This window comes from Rana temporaria, chromosome 9 (assembly GCF_905171775.1).
Source record: "Rana temporaria chromosome 9, aRanTem1.1, whole genome shotgun sequence".
In the NCBI taxonomy this organism is placed as follows: domain Eukaryota; kingdom Metazoa; phylum Chordata; class Amphibia; order Anura; family Ranidae; genus Rana; species Rana temporaria.
This window is the reverse complement of record NC_053497.1, coordinates 82295177-82312603: the sequence shown is the minus strand read 5'-3', so window position 1 is coordinate 82312603 and position 17427 is coordinate 82295177. Positions and strand designations below refer to the sequence as shown.

Below are 17427 nucleotides of genomic sequence, written 5' to 3'. Positions count from 1 at the left end.
AAAGTAGGCAGTGATAAGGAAGGAAAAATCCGGTATAGAGGAAAGAGGGGAGAAAAGGAAACAAGGGAAAGAAAAAAAAGAGGGTCGGTCAGAGGGAACGCACAGGTCCCCGGATGGTTGCAGTACAAATCAGGAACATCTACGGGGGGACTAGGGCTCTAGCAAATGATTGTCAAAGTCTGAGGGCAGAAAATGTTCAACCCAGAGGCTCCAGGTTTTACGATGTTGGGGGGGTTCGGTCCAAGATAGTAGCTTCAATTTTGCTATGAATCATAGCTTGGGTGACTATTTTTCACTACTTCATTTAGGGGTTTTCCAGGCTCTAGCCATCGTCTGCTTAGCCGCTGTAGTAAATTGAAGGAGGAGACGAAGTTGGGCCCTTGTACAGTACACTGTAACATGATTTAAAAGTGCTAGGGTTGGGTCAGGGTCTAGAGCAACCTGAACAATGTGGAGGCCATGCGGAATATTGTTACCCAAAATTGTTGCCCAATCGGGCACGACCACCAGATATGGACATGTGTGCCTCGTTCTCCGCAGCCTCGGAAACATACAGGAGGATAACTCAGCAAAAATTTAGAGATCCTAGCTGGGACTAGGTACCATTGCATGAGGACCTTATAATTTGCCTCTAGCGTAACTATGTTCTGGGATGAAGATTTTGTGTTGGTTCATATACTTGTTCAGTCGTCAGCATCTAATTCAATTGTTAAGTCCTTAGACCAGTGTGCAGCATAAGATGGGAGATTAGCCGGTGGGGAAGTGAGGTGGCTGTAGAGGCATGATATGATGCCCGGAGCATGTGGGTCTGAGTCACAAATGCCTTTGAAAATAGATAAATTATCTAGAGAAGAGCAAGAGCCTATAACTGTCTGGGCCAAGTGAGCAATTTGGAGGTATCGAAAACATTCTTTCGGAGGGCGTTTAGCTTGGGTCTGAAGGTCAAGGAATGACTTCAGGGCGTTATCAGTGATAAGGTCACAAGAACACATTTTGTTTTAATGCATCTGGAATATATTTATCTAATTTAAACTGAAGCTTCAATTGGGCTTTTAATCTGTGGCAACAGCCTTACTGGGAATGATAAATGAAGGAATAACGGTGTAAAATAAAAAATGCTGGCTACAAGTACAAGCTACAAGGAGGAATTTTTAATTGTTTCGACCTGCTTCACAATACGGAGGTCTTGCATAACATTTTCTAGACTGATAGGAAAAGGGGGAAGGCAGCCTTTTCCCCCCCTTTTCCTCATGGGAAAGCGATGGATCTTATGGTTCCATTTTTTCCCTAGGGAGCAGTTTCTTCCTCAGGTAAATTGGCGGGCTCTTTTGCCCTCTTACTGCAGAGGAATTTTGGAGCAGTTGCCCGACAGATGACCTCTGTAGTCTGGGGTAGAAAGCCCGGGAAAACCCAGTTTGAACTGGTCAGAACCAACCTGGTTCTGGGCTATTTAAGCAGGGTTCCGTTAGCTCAGGCTCATTCGCCTCAGAAGACTTAGGAGCTGTGGTGTTCTTTCCCCCCCCCCCTTTTTTTATAATTTTGTCGCTGTGTTTGTTATGTGGTAGTGTCCCCTTTGTTTTATCAAAGGGGGACTAGCTATTTATTTATATTACATGAGTATGCGTTATGATAATAATATTAGCTGATGCTATGGTCTTTGTGTAAAGCTGGGTAATTTTTATTGGCAGCCTGAGCCGTAGTGGCTAGGTTTGCTTTAAGGCTTATTTTAAGGTTATTTATTTATGTAAATATTTAAATTTATTTACTTATTTACCTTTTGAAACCAATAATAAACACTCGCGGCCTTTATCATCCAACAAGTTGTCTGATGTCTCTTATTTTATTTTAAAGTATTAAGGGTATGTTCCATCTGCTTTTCCATTGCTTTGAGCAGTGAGAACACAAAGTCAAACTGACAAATGACACTGAGCTTCAGCTCAGTAATAAAATATTAGAAAGTGCAGAGAGATATAAATTCAATAGATTATCCCTCGGACAAAACATCATAATGTAGGGGCTGAGAAATTTCAGAAAACGCTGTTTAAGGAGGGAAATCAAGACTGCACTCTGTCACTGCCTATGGGGTTAATACATTGATGAACCAATTAACTGGCTGCTATTTAGGTATATTCTCAACATGGACTATTTGCATCATAGTTGTAAAAGAGTGTTCTAAAAACCTGGAGCAATAACCACACACACACACCTACAAGTGCATTGTCGTTTTGAACAGACAGTAATCATGTACACACAGTTGATCCATGTATGGGGAGTAAATACCTATCCCCACTTATTATCCCTCCTGATTCCCTAGGCTTGGAAATCCAGTTGCATACAATGACCAATACTGGGCCATAAGGCCCCTTTCACATGAGCAAACCATTCAGGTCCACCTGTCTGTTTTCTAGGTGGACCTGACTGGACCACCCATTGTTTTCTATGGGGAGGCAAATGCAAAAAAACGGACGTGTCTGTTTACACTCGCCTGCATCCAATCCGTTCCATCAAAAACAGACAGATGGGGATTTGTTCCTCATCTGTCTAGTGCATGGGTCTTCAAACTATGGCCCTCCAGTTGTTCAGGAACTACAATTCCCATCATGCCTAGTCATGTCTGTGAATGTCAGAGTTTTACAATGCCTCATGGGATGTGTAGTTCTGCAACAGCTGGAGGGTCGTAGTTTGAGGATCCCTGGTCTAGCAGATCAGATGACAGTCAGAATGGAATGAACAGGTGGTTCATTTCCAGCCGACCGCCCCATAGAGAACAGCGGGCTGTGTCCGCTGTGCATAGGCGGAGTGGACACAAACCTGTCATCTGCCTGCTCAGTAGGGATAAGCGGAAAGATCCCCCGCTGAACAGGCAGATCCGTTTGACAAGGTAAGCCCTGTGTGAAGCCTGAAGAATTTATTTTGCCACATGTACGGCCTTAATTGATCCCCTACTAACTTACAGAGCCATAAGTGCAGCAACCACTTTATTATAGCAAACAAAACTCTGAACTTACCTTGTTCGTATCAGCAACACTGTTCTGCCTGGCATCAAAGATAATAAGCTTGTGTGATTGGGCATTGGCATCCATTATAGTCTGTAAATACTTTTCATCTTCTTTACATCGCTTATCATTGGGCCCAACTAAAGGTTGGCTACAGCGAGTTATTGTAGCCTGACTTTCAGGGTGGATCCAGGACAACACCTGCAAACAAAAGTGCTTTTAAAATTGCTACTGCAAGTCAAGTTCACCATGAATAACCCTTTCCCCAGGCCTCCTGCACTGGGTTTTAAAAAGCTCCTGTGATAGGCGGGGACACTGCTATGTACCTTGGTACTCATACATCAAAGGTAGGAAGGGTGGATGCCCTATCCTAGTTACCCCATGAACAGAAACAACTGACTGAAGCCGTGTCTCATTTATCCAAGAATCTCCTGACAGCTTCCTTTTGGACAGCCAATCAAATTTCTATTTCAACTACTGTATACATAATCACAAACATGAAGTATTATCTGCTAGTCCCCAGCTCACCGGAATGCGTCCTTTCGATCTAAAAGCAGTCACTCTGGCCAAGTCATCATCTGCTACACTCGTCGGTACAACAAAGACAGCTGGATAGGTGTCACACAGCTCATAGTTACTGTTTATCTTGGTGATCTTCCAACTTTCATTGGGCAAACCCTGTACAAGAAATAGGTGAAACATAATTATTCTTCATTCACTAGAAATTCAATAGTCTTAAAGTAAATTGATATAAAGTGGAAGTTCACATTAGTACCTCAAAAATTATATATAAAAAAATAAAAAATAATACTCCGATAATAACAAACTGATAAATTTCAATACATTCTGCACTTGATTTGTAATATTCGTTCTGCACTATTGTGACCCGTTTTAAGCCAACAGCGGGTCAAAGCCAACAGAAAGCTCGGTCAGCAAGTCTAGGCGAAAGATCCCTGTATGAGCAGCTGGCTCAGCCTCCAAGCAAGCCACAGGGAGACCACTTCCACCCCCTTCATTGGCCAAGCATTCCAGCGAGCGCTGAAGGGGCACAGCAGAGAGCCGGTGACCAACAGTAATCAGCTCACTGAGGATCGAGAACTGAGCAATCAGCAGTCTTTGATCACTCAGTTCTCGGTGTGGAGCAGGCTGCAGCTGGGATCGGTGGTGCAGCCATCTAGGCGAGTATGACTGTTTATGTTGTTGTAGTCCCACACTTCACTTTTAAAGTCTTTACAATTTTATGTCGATGAACATTATTCTGAAATTTTTACAACTTTTAAATGCAGCTTTTTAGATTGGTGAATCTCTGCCCATCTTTATTTAAATGTCCTTTTAATAACCAGTCATGGTAATGACCTATTGCCAATTAAAGGGGTTGTAAAGGTTTGTTTTTTATTTTCTAAATAGGTTCCTTTAAGCTAGTGCATTGTTGGTTCACTTACCTTTTCCTTCGATTTCCCTTCTAAATGTTTTTTTTCTTTTTGTCTGCATTTCTCACTTCCTGTTTATCCTCAGTAAACTTGCCACCATTATCCGAGCGGTGGAAAGTCAGTCAGACCAGCTTACTGAGGAGGAAGAAAACATTTCGAAGGGAAATCAAAGCAAAAGGTAAGTTAACCAACAATACACTAGCTTAAAGGAACCTATTTAGAAAATAAAAAACGAACCTTTACAACCCCTTTAACCTAATTAGTTGCAAAAAAGGGATTTTTAATACAGCTTACCTGTAAAATCCTTTTCTTGGAGTACATCACGGGACACAGAGCGGCATATTCATTACTATATGGGTTATATGGAGTACCTTCAGGTGTTGACACTGGCAATCTCAAACAGGAAATGCCCCTCCCTATATAACCCCCTCCCATAGGAGGAGTACCTCAGTTTTGTAGCAAGCAGTATGCCTCCCAAAATGGTCCCCAAAAAGAGGGGTGGGAGCTCTGTGTCCCGTGATGTACTCCAAGAAAAGGATTTTACAGGTAAGCTGTATTAAAAATCCCTTTTTCTTTATCGTACATCACGGGACACAGAGCGGCATATTCATTACTATATGGGATGTCCCAAAGCAATGCTCACAATGAGGGGAGGGAGAACATCTCCAAGACAAAAGGATTTAATTTAGAGAAATACTCAAATCATAATAAATCCAACTTAGTTGAGAAAAATAATCTAAAATTTTAAATTTAACTCAAAAAAGAGGAGCCCCCGGAATCCGAGGGTCTCAAACTGCAGCCTGCAGCACTGCCTGCCCAAAGGCTGTATCAGACTTCCATCTTACGTCCAACTGGTAGAATTTTGTAAACGTGTGGACAGAAGACCAGGTTGCCGCCTTGCAAACTTGAGCCATAGAGATCTGGTGGTGTGCTGCCCAGGAGGCGCCCATGGCCCTAGTAGAATGAGCCTTTAATGATACTGGAGGAGGCAACCCTTTCAAGCCGTAGGCCTGAGTGATTAATTGCTTAATCCACCTAGAAATGGTGGACTTTGCAGCTGCCTGCCCCTTCTTGGGCCCATCCGGTAATATGAACAGCACATCTGTTTTCCGGATCTTCTTTGTAGCTTTAAGATAGGCCTTCATGGCCCTGACGATATCCAAGGTATGCAGCAACCCTTCCTTTCTGGAAGTAGGTTTAGGGAAGAAGGATGGTAATACCAAATCCTGGTTTAAATGAAAACTGGATACAACCTTCGGTAGGAAGGAAGGATGAGGGCGGAGAACGACCTTGTCCTTATGAAAAATAAGATATGGTTCCTTACAGGATAAGGCCGCCAGTTCCGATACTCTTCTTGCGGAAACTATGGCGACCAAAAATACTAACTTCCTTGTCAGTAAAACCAAAGGAATTTCAGCCAACGGCTCAAACGGTTGTTTCTGTAAACTTGACAGAACAAGGTTTAAATCCCACGGGCAAAGCGGGGATTTAACTGGAGGTTTAATACGCAAGACCCCTTGAAGGAAGGTCTTAACCAGCGAGTGGGTGGCCAGCGGCCGCTGAAACCACACTGACAGAGCAGAAATCTGTCCTTTGATTGTGCTTAATGCCAATCCTTTATCCACTCCTAGCTGGAGAAAACGTAATACTCTATCGATGGTAAATTTGCGAGAAAGCCATCGCTTGGACTCACACCAGCCTACATAGGCCTTCCAGACCCTGTAATAAATCACCCTAGAGACCGGTTTCCTGGCTCTGATTAGGGTAGAGATTACTTTCTGAGACAGACCTCTACCCCTGAGAATCAGGGATTCAGCTTCCAGGCCGTCAAATTTAGATGCCGTAAGGCAGGGTGGAGGATCGGACCTTGCGATAGCAGGTCTGGCCGTAGAGGAAGAGTCCAAGGGTCTCCCACTACCATCCTTAAGATTAGTGAGTACCATGCCCTTCTGGGCCATGCTGGAGCTACCAGGATGACTGGTATGTGCTCCACCCGGATCCTGCACAGCAGGCGGGGTAGTAACTGGAGCGGGGGAAACGCATAAAGAAGTTTGAACCGATGCCAAGGGCAAACCAACGCATCGGTTCCGCAGGCCATCGGATCGCTTGAGCGGGACATGAACCTGTCTAGCTTCTTGTTGAGTCTCGATGCCATGATATCCACGTCCGGCACTCCCCATCTTTGGCAGAGTGCTTGAAAGATTTGTGGATGCAGAGACCATTCCCCCGGCAATAGAGTCTGGCGGCTTAAGAAGTCCGCCTGAAAGTTGTCCACTCCTGGAATGAATATTGCCGATATGCAGGGCACATGAGCCTCTGCCCATAGGAGAATCAAGCTCACCTCTCTCTGAGCGGCTTGACTCCTGGTTCCCCCTTGGTGATTTATGTATGCCACGGCCGTGGCATTGTCTGATTGAATTCTCACCGGGAACCCCTGCAATTTTGACGTCCAAGCCCTGAGGGCTAGTCGAGCAGCTCTGAGCTCCAAGATGTTGATGGGCAACTGCTTCTCTGGCGTTGCCCAAGTACCTTGGCGAGTGCAACCATCCAAAATTGCTCCCCAGCCCGTCAGGCTGGCGTCTGTGGTCACTATCTTCCAAGCCACTGGGCTGAAAGACTTCCCCTTCAGTAGATTCTGAGGGTCTAACCACCAACACAGACTTTGTCGGACTCTTGATGAGAGCGGCAACGGGATATCCAAGGCCTGTGGCCTTCTGCTCCATGCTGACAGGATGGCTGCCTGCAGGATGCGAGTGTGGCTCTGGGCGTATGGTACCGCCTCGAATGTGGCCACCATCTTGCCTAGTAACCTCATACATAGGCGAATAGTCGGTTCCTTCTTGCTTAGAACCAGTAGGATTAATTCCTTGATGGCTTTGACCTTCCTCAGAGGTAGAAACACTCTTTGTTGTTCTGTGTCTAATCTCATGCCGAGATATTCCAACTGCCTTGTGGGCAGGAAGGCTGACTTTTCTCGATTTAGGACCCAGCCGAACTTCTCGAGGTATTGGACCGTGAGGGCCACTGCTCGCTCCAAGCCGGGAGACGAGTGATCTATGACTAGGAGGTCGTCCAGGTATGCTAGGATCGTGACCCCTTGGATCCTTAGTTTGGCTAGGATTGGAGCTAGGACCTTCGTGAACACCCGGGGGGCCGTAGCCAACCCGAAGGGAAGCGCCACGAATTGGAAGTGACGCGAAGCCACCATGAAGCGTAGATATTTTTGATGTGGCTGATAAATTGGAAGATGAAGGTAGGCATCCTTTATGTCTATGGACGCCATGAAGTCGTCCTTTTGGAGTGTGGTAGCTGCTGACCGCACGGATTCCATCCGAAATGAGCGGATCTTTAGGTATGTATTTACCATCTTTAGGTCCAAAATTGGCCTGACATCTCCATTGGACTTCGGGATGATGAATAGGTTGGAGTAGAAACCTAGCCCCTGTTCCAGGACTGGTACCTCTACTATTACTTCCTGGGAAAGTAGATGATTTAATGCCGACATTAATGCGGCTCCTTTCTCCGGATCGTTTGGAATCCTCGACTCCTGGAAATGAAGAGGAGGAAACCTTAGGAAATCTAATTTGTAGCCCGTGGCCACGGAAGACCGTACCCACTCGTCGGGAATGCTGGCTTCCCAAACCTCTGAAAAGAGTCGCAGCCTTCCCCCCACCTTCGTGGGTGGGGGCGCCCCTTCATAAGGTCGGCTTGGGGGCTGGTTTTGCTGGTTTGCGAACCCACTGCTTTCTGCCTCTAGCAGCCTGTCCTTGTGATTTGCTGTTGAAGCCGAAGTTTGCTTTCGCAGGAGGCCGTCGATACTGTTTGGCATTAGAGGGCCCCTGCCCAGGGGAGTACCGTCGTTTAAACGCAGGCCCCTGAAACTTCCTCTTAGTTGGCAAGAGAGTACTTTTGCCATTTGAAATGGTTTGAATGTATTTATCTAGGTTTTCTCCGAAGAGTCGTCCTCCATGGAAGGGGAACCCTACCAGGAGCTTCTTGCATGGGGGCTCGGCCTCCCAGCTTTTTAACCATAAGAGTCTTCTCATATGGATAAGGGATAACGATAAACGTGACGCTTGCTGGATAGAATCCTTAATTGCGTCTACTGTAAAACATATGGCCCTAGGGACATCCGAAAATTCTTCTGCCTGCTGGGCAGGAATAAGTTTAAGCATCTGCTTAACTTGATCCGATAATGCTTGAGCAACCCCAATCGCAGCCACAGCTGGCTGTACTACTGCCCCTGCAGTAGTGAAGGAGTTCTTAAGTAGTGCTTCCAAGCGTTTATCAACTGGATCCTTGAATACCTGTATGTTTTCTACAGGGCATGTTAATGATTTGTTAATACATGAGATGGCTGCGTCCACTGCAGGAGTAGCCCATTTCTTGGAAAATGTATCTTCCATAGGATATAGGGCAGAGAATCTTTTAGGTGGTAAGAAGATTTTATCTGGCTTGTTCCAATCTTGGAACAAAACTCCCTCTAGTAGAGGGTGGATCGGAAATACTGCATTGCTTTGAGGCGCCCTCAGTGAGCACAAAGCTGAAACCGTAGATACCTGGAGATCTGGTACTGGCAAGTTGAATGCATTATGGACCAAGTCCGTTAAGGCTGAATCCACCAGCTCTCCCCTTGGGAGACTGCTCCAGACTCCTCTGTATCCGGATCTTCGATCCCTGAACCTACTTGGTCCTTGTCCAAGAGGTCGTTCAATTCCCCTGAGGAAAGGACCTCCTCTTCTGAGGGTCCGCGCTCGGGCGACGGAGATCTAATCCGTTTACTGCCCCGCATAGCTGTGGCTATCATTTTTCCCATTCTTTTCTCCATCTCTCTTAAAGAGGTGAGTAATACCTCGTCCGTGACCATCTTAGGGTTGGACTGACCCGCGCCAGCTCCAGGCCCAGATCCCGATGGCCCCAAGGCTCCCTGTGGGGAAAGCAGCGGCATAGCTTTGTCCGAGACCTCAGACTCTCTGGGGGAATCCCCACCTCTTGTACCCTCTGACCCGGATGCCATGGTACAATACCGAGGTACACCTGCTACCTATTGGTATTTGGAAATATAAAAGTTAATTGCCCAAACACCTGTTTGGGGGATAAAAAATGCTGCCTCTCCCCTAGATGACTTTTTTTTTTTTTTTTTTCAATCTTTTTTTTTTTTTTTTTTTTTTTTCGGTTTTTGTTTCAAATCCAGGAAAGAAAAAGCATTCTGTCCCCCTGAGTAGTATTGCAAAGAAAAACTATGAGATGGAAAAGAAACAGCCTATTTCTAGGCTTGAAAACAGTCTTCTGAAGACTGCAATATCCTTTCTGGCCACTGTGTGTTCTCGGCGCCCCGTGCTGCCGCTCTGGTCTTTCCTCCCCAGTTCCAATATATAGAATGAGCTGTTTGGAACGAAAAAAGGAAGGGCCGCCCCTTCCTTAAACCACTGATCCGCCCTTCCCCCCTCAGCTAAACGGCGCGAATTGCGCCTATAACACGTGAACGCGCGCGCCCTCCGATAGGGGGGGGGGGTTGGGGGGAAGGGAGCCTCTCTGCTCCAGCCTGGAACCATGAGGAGGTCAGCGTTTTGCCTGCTTGCAGGCTCTGAGGAGGAAGACTGATGGAGCATCGCCTGGAGGCTTGCAGGTAAGCACAGCTCTCTGACACACACATACACTTTATATCACACAGGCCCCACTCAATGCTTTTCCAACACTACAAGGGAGGTCACTTCTTATGGGGAATAATACACATAGAGCCATCCTATCATTAAGATATGCGACTAGTTTGCCAGATGCAGCGCATAACTTTAGGCATGTCCCCTGTGACCCCCCAGAAAAAAACTGCTAAGAACCAAGTTCCGCAAGTTTTCCCCTCACTTACCTGCTCCATGCCGCAGGACTTTGCCAAGCAAGAGGCCCAATCTTCCCCCATCTCCGTGGGGCTGTCTAGACCATCAGGCCCTGGGTTCCTATGAAGGATCCACTGTCCTGGGCCCATATAGCACTCTGGCAACAGAAACATTAGGCACCCAAAGGTTTCTAAGTTCTGGGCCCAGGGTCCAGCTCTCTAAAAAGAAAAGCATTATGGGCTATACCCCAAGGGTTTGGGGTCCGGTTACTGACCACTTTAGCGCTGAGGCCTTTGGACAGAACCGGTAGCTCACCTAATCCCAAGGATGCGGAGGCAAGCTAAACCATGACCAACACCTAAGACACTGGCGTAAAAACTGAGGTACTCCTCCTATGGGAGGGGGTTATATAGGGAGGGGCATTTCCTGTTTGAGATTGCCAGTGTCAACACCTGAAGGTACTCCATATAACCCATATAGTAATGAATATGCCGCTCTGTGTCCCGTGATGTACGATAAAGAAATGTTCTTTTAGCTCTTTCTGTTAGTACCACTTACTTTGAAAGCTTTTTGTTGCCCTGCCCAAACTTTGAGACGTGTTGCTGCCACCAGTTTTAAAATTACCATATTTTTTCTTAAAGTGGCACAATCCCTCAGTTTAACATTTCATATGTTTTTTATTTTTTTTATTATTAATAAAATATGGGTTTATGAGATGTGCGAATCATTACATTCTGTAGATTTCACACAGCATCCCAACTTTTTTTTGAACTGTGGTTGTACATCAAAGACGGCTGATAGATCATTACTATAAGTACTCTGTTGCTACAATGGTGCATGAGGTACTTCGATCAGGTTTTAAAAAATAAATAAAAAATAAAATCTCCTTTAACATTTATTTTCCAGGTTCCAACAAACACATAAAATGCTTTGAATTACTTTTTTTTTTTTAAAAACCTACATGGTTTAAGAGATATTCACCCTGCATGCAGCGACTGACGTCAGCAGCACATGCATAGTGAAGGTTCGGCGTATCGTGCTGGAACAGAAGACTCTTGCGCGCATGTGAAAGAGCCACTCACAGCGACAGAGCAAGCGACACCGGAAGAAATGGCGAGGCAACATGTCAGCCTCCTCAGCGCTTACAGGGTCGGGCTGCGGGAGATTCGTTCTAAGGTAAGTATTTCATAATGTGAAGTTTCTGCGGTTTAAAGACTAAGTTCACCTTTGGATAATGGTACATGTTCCACCTGTTTTTAGGGTGTAACATGTTCCAGCATCTGCAAACGATTGGTAACCCAATACGCCACCGTGGATTGAAATCCTGCAGCACCCACAAGGTCCCCCTCCTCAAGAAGGTACAAATACAGGCCCATCTGAAGTTTGCCAATGAACATCTAAATCAGGGGTCTCCAAACTGTGGCCCTTTGCTAGCTTTTATGCGGCCCTTGGGGCACTATTCCTCCAACCGACACCAACAAGAGGGCACCATTTCTTCTACTGATATCAATGATGGGATACTATTCCACCTACTGATAGGAGCCCTACTCCTCCTCCTACTGACCACCAAACCTGAGGCCACATTTAATCTCACCGGTGCTGGACCCGGGACATTTTCTGCCCCTGCTGGCCACAATCCGGCCCTCCTAAATTCTGAAAGACAATAAAGTGGCCCTTTGTTTGCAAAGTTTGGAGTCCCCTGATCTAAATGATTCAGAGAAGCATCGGGAGAAAGTGCTGTGATCAGATGAGACCAAAATTGAGCTCTTTGGCATTAACTTGACTCGCCATGTTTGGAGGAAGAAAAATGCAGACTATGACCCAAAGAACACCATCCCTACAGTCAAGCACGGAGGTGGAAACATTATGCTTTGGGGCCGTTTCTCTGCTAAAGGTACAGGCTGACTTTGTCACATTAAGGGGCCAATTGACAGGGCCATGTATTGTAAAATTCTGGATGAGAACCTTCTTCCCTCAGCAAGAACACTGAAGACAGATCGTGGATAGGTCTTCTAGTATGGCAATGACCCAAAACATACCACCAAGGCAACAAAGGAGTGGCTCAAAAATAAGAACATTAAGGGCATGGAGTGGCCTAGCCAGTCTCCAGGCCTTAATCCTATAGAAGAGTCGCTAAGAAACCTTAAGAGTTTAGAGAAGATCTGTAATGAAAAGTGTCCCAAAATCCCTCCTGGGATGTGTGCAAACTTGTTAACCAACTACAAGAAACATCTTACCTCTTTGTCTGCCAAAAGGCTTTCTCCACCAAGTCATGTTTTGCTTGGGGATCACATACTTAATTTACCCACTGAACTGCATCTCAATTTAGAACATGTGTTTTTTCTACATTTTTGGTTGATATCCTGGTCTCCAGCATGTAAAATACACATATGATAACATTTATAGACCCTTCACTTCTTTGTAAGAGGGCAAATGTACAAAATCTGAAAGGGATTAATTATTTACCTGTCTCTTGTATTCTGTTGTTGGATCATAAACTTTCCAGCCATCCACAGAGAATTTTTCTTTGTAACTAAATGCAAATAAAGGCTACAAGAAAAAAAAGACAGCATGGGTTAGGAAAACATTCTAATTAAATGGATTGGACATGCTGTTATTTTCAGGGTAGGCATAAAGCATTGCACTCGGAAGCCCTTGAACTCTGACCCAGAACCTGCTGCAGTCCAAGCTGTTAGCAGTTCTCGGCTGTAAGCTAGCTCATGCGCCTACCTATATAAAGGAGTTACAAGGTAACTGTTGCTCCTTATAGGATGAACCAAAATACAGGCATACCCCACTTTTAAGTACACAATGGGACCAGAGCATGTATGTAAAACGAAAATGTACTTAAAGTGAAACAATACCTTTTTTCACTTCTAGGGTGTAGTAGGGGGTCAGGGGCTGTATTTGGGGTGTCAGGAGCTGTAGTTGAGGTCTCAGGGGCTGTAGTGGGGGTGTCAGGGGCACACTGGAACAGGGGGGGCTATGCTCTTGAAGCTTCAGCTCCTTCTACTGCAGCTGCAAAATGTCTGTACAGTACTTGTAAGGCACTTTACTTAGACTCGGGGGTATGTCCTTACTCGCGAGTGTATGTAAAGTGAGTGTACTTAAAGCGGGGTATGCCTGTAGAGCATTCAGTATCCAGCTCTGAGCCAAAAGGGTCAGTGAGAACATTTCAACTCCAACCACCACTAGGAAAACTTGCCCAAGAAGTACCCAGACAATGAGAGGAATAAGGATGTGCCAATGAACCTTTTCAGAGAAAACAGAGCTCAGATGGAACTCTTCTCTGCTAGTTAGACTATAAAACACACACACACACACACACACACACACACACTAAGCAACAGCAGCAAATCACACAAGAAGATTTTTATCACATTTAGCAAATATGAATATATTTAAAGTCTGAATTCACTTTTACCAACAGAGAACACCAGTATTTTAGGGTGTAACATGTTCCTAAGCACCCCTCTTTTGCGACAGCGTACAGAAAAAGTGTCTGCAGGAGCCCGACTTTGTACACACGATCGCCTGATTGATACGATTGTAATGCTTTTCAAGCTCCAGAGGGGGGGGGACAGAGCTGTGGGAGGAACCCCTCAGGTCCACACACTACAGAATAAGGATGAGCTCCGGCGTGTTCGCACAGCCCACATGCAGAGCCCTCCAGGAAGTCGGCACCGCGCTGCGCTAATCACAGGCAGGCAGACATTTCCCGATCTCTGCAGCCGAGCATCGAGATAATGTCTCCCTGCCTGTTGTGCCGACTTCCTGGCGGGCTCTGCATGTGGGCTGTGCGAACACGCCGGAGCTCATCCTTACTACAGAATATGGGCAAAAAAGGTAGAGGGGCGGACACAAGACCAGTCAACCTGCACAAGGAAATAGAGCAGGAGCGATAAGTCTTTCTCGCAAGAAACCCGAGCACAAAAGCAAAGTTTCACTGTGGATTACCACACAGATCTGCATCAAAATACACAAAGCACACAGAATTTAAGATAGAATACACTTTCCTCAATATTTGCCTATCCTGGAGTTTAGCTTTAATAGGGCTGTAAAGCTTTGTGTTTTTTTTTTTAAACAAACATGTCATACTTGCCTCCTCTGAGCAAGGGTTTTGTGCAGGGTATCCCCCCGATCTTCCTCTTCTGGGGTCCCCAAGGGGCGCTCCTGGCTCCTTCTCTTCTTGTGTGCCCCCACAGAGACCCGCTTTCCGAGGGAGGCACTCGTGCGGGCATACTCCCGAGTCCTGCTGCTGCGTCCATTGACACAGAAAGCAGGACTCAGCCAGTGGCTCCTGCTGCTATCAAGCTATCCAATGAAGACCCGAGACAGCGGCGGGAGCTGCTGTACTCGTTCTTGTCGCTGGAAAGATCAGGTTCAGTTAAGTAAAAGGGGGGCCACAAAAGGTTTTTTATTTTCACTCGATTGATAGCCGGTCACTCTCCTATCATGCAAATTGAATGCAGGGAAACCCACATTTAAATTTGCATCAGTGTGAACAGCACCAAAAAGGTACAAGCTCTAGGGATGTCCTCTGATCATGCCACCATGCAGGTCTTGAGGGACAGCCTCACCAAGCGCTTTGAGAAGCATGAAGAGAATAAAAATGTTGTGCTGGCATGCCTTTTGGATCCTCAATACAAAAATCATGCTCTCTTTTCTGATGATGTATTGGCCAAGGCAAAACAATGGCTGACAGAAGATTAAAACAAGCTGCTGGAGATTACTGCAGAAAGGTCAAAGTTATGAAGAGCATGTTACTATTCTGGAACAGCAGGATGCTGCAGAAAGACAAGCGTAAAAAAAGACAACGAGCAGAAGAGAATCTTCATCGTGGTCAAATTGATGCCATGTTCAGCGTGTTAATGGGGCCTCATGCGGAGGATTCTTCTAAATGTGCATCAATAATCAGCCTGGATGATTTACTTAATCTCCATTTGAAGGAACCGGTAATTGACAGAAGTGGTGAGCCTCTTCAGTGGTGGAAAGAAAATGAGGCATGCTACAAAAGACTTGTCTCTCATGCTAGAAGATGCCTCCCTGCTCCTCCTTCATCTGTACCAAGTGAGCGTGTTGGCAGTGAAGTGGCAGCAATATATGAAAATAACAGTACCTGTTTAACAGGTGAACATGCTGAAATGCTATATAATAATATAATGCAATATAATATTGTTCTACTTAACGGGGAGTATTGAAGAAAGTGTAGTGTCAGTGTGTCCTGTCCACTGTCTAGCTTTTTGCACTACAGTAGTAATATAAACTTAATCAGTGCAATGCAGTTATACTTTTTCTATGTTTTGGAAGCCATTTAACCACTTCCATACCAGGCACTTACGCACCTTCCCGCCCAAGCCAATTTTCAGCTTTCAGCACTGTCACACTTTGAATGGCAATTGCGCGATCATGCTACACTGTACCCAAACAAAATTGGCGTCCTTTTTTCCCCACAAATAGAGCTTTCTTTTGGTGGTATTTGATCACCTCTGCGATTTTTTTTTGCGCAACAACTAAAAAAAGACTAAACATTTTGAAAAAAAATTAAGTTTTTATTTTTTTCTGTAAATTTTTTTGTAAAAAAGTAAGTTTTCTCTTTAAGTTACGGGCACTGATATGGCGGCACCGATGAGATGGCACTGATGAACATCGACGAGGTGGCACTGATTGGCAGCGCTGGTATGCGGCACTGATGGCCACACATAGGCGGCACTGATGGCCACACATAGGCGGCACTGATGGCCACACATAGGCGGCACTGATGGCCACACATAGGCGGCACTGATGGCCACACATAGGCGGCACTGATGGGCACTCATGGATACTTATGGGTGGCACAGATGGGCACTGGGCATGGATGGGCACTGTGGGGTGGCACTGATGGACACTGTGGGGCGGCACTGATTTACCCATGTTGCCAGTCAGTGCCCATTTGTGGGCACTGATTGGCATCTTTTTTTTTTTTCAGACTTTTTTTTTTCTTTCTTGCCCTTCCCTGGTGGTCCAGGGTGGGCTTCCCTGGTGGTCCAGTGTGGCGATCCGAGGGGGGGCTGCGCTGATAAACAATCAGCGCGAACCCCCCCTGTCAGGAGAGCCGCCGATCGGCTCTCCTCTACTCACGTCAGTCAGACGCGAGTGAGGAAGAGCCATCAACGGCTCTTCCTGTTTACATCGTGATCAGCCGTGGTTGGACACGGCTGATCACGTGGTAAAGAGTCTCCGTGAGAGACTCTTTACCTTTATCAGTGTTGCGGGGTGTCAGACTGACACCCTGCAACAACGATCGCCGCGATGCACGCCCCCGGGGGCGCGCAGCGGCTCAGAATCCTGAGGACGTCATGTGACGTCCAGTCAGGATTCTACAACCACTTTGCCGCCTTCAATTTGTCATTGGCGGGCGGCAAGTGGTTAAGTTATTTTTCAAGCACTTCATTTTTCCCAGTTGTTTGCTTTTAGACCTCGTTCATCACACCATTGTGCACTGCAGACAGAGATGTCAGTTTTTAAATCTGTGTGTTTTTCTCCTATCAGCTTTCATGCAGGTATGGTGTGAAGAATGAGCCCTTAATGCTTAATAAAGATTAACAATGTTCAGTTCATACCAGATGTGTGCATAAAATTTTTATTTTTGAAAAAGTTTAAATGTATAAAATATCGACACATAATATTGGCTGGAGAGGTGACCGAAATATCAGTATCGTATCAGCACCAAAAAAACAATATCAGTCGACCCCTAGTATTAGGACACATCCCACTGGTCCATATAACCTTATTGATAACAAATGGACAAAACACACCTTATGTGGTACTCCCATTCTAGAGGGGCTTAAAGTAGATGTAAACCCTCCATACACCCAGTAAAGTGAGCAGTCTCAGATGATACACATAGATGAACCCAATCTGCCTACATAGGTTTTACATCCATATCAGCTGTCTTCACATTTATATACCGTTTAGAAAGTTCAGATCGCTGGATTTTCTCTTCCTGTTTAACACAGAGTGTGAGGTCTGGGCATACGGCCAAGATAGCAAAACGTGCTGATTGGAGGAAAGGCACACACCCCCTCTCCACATAGGCAGACTCTCAGACACGTTTTGTAACAGGATCAGCTCCCTGCTAATCTATTTATAGCAACCTCCCCAGACAGAAATGTCAGGTTGCTTTTA

At 45.7% G+C, this 17427-nt stretch overlaps 1 protein-coding gene across 6 annotated transcripts in view; it reads right to left on the bottom strand.

Annotated features, from left to right (window-relative positions):
- The window catches only part of MTMR1 (myotubularin related protein 1), a 118852-nt gene that overhangs the window by 33677 nt on the left and 67748 nt on the right, over positions 1–17427 (bottom strand). For all 6 annotated transcript variants that reach the window (XM_040323801.1, XM_040323802.1, XM_040323805.1 and 3 more), the window contains 3 exons: positions 12727–12810; positions 3525–3674; positions 3009–3197 (listed from right to left, as the gene is read on the bottom strand). In XM_040323801.1, coding sequence (XP_040179735.1) covers positions 3009–3197; positions 3525–3674; positions 12727–12810 — 423 coding nt within the window. The remainder of the gene's footprint in view (positions 1–3008; positions 3198–3524; positions 3675–12726; positions 12811–17427) is intronic.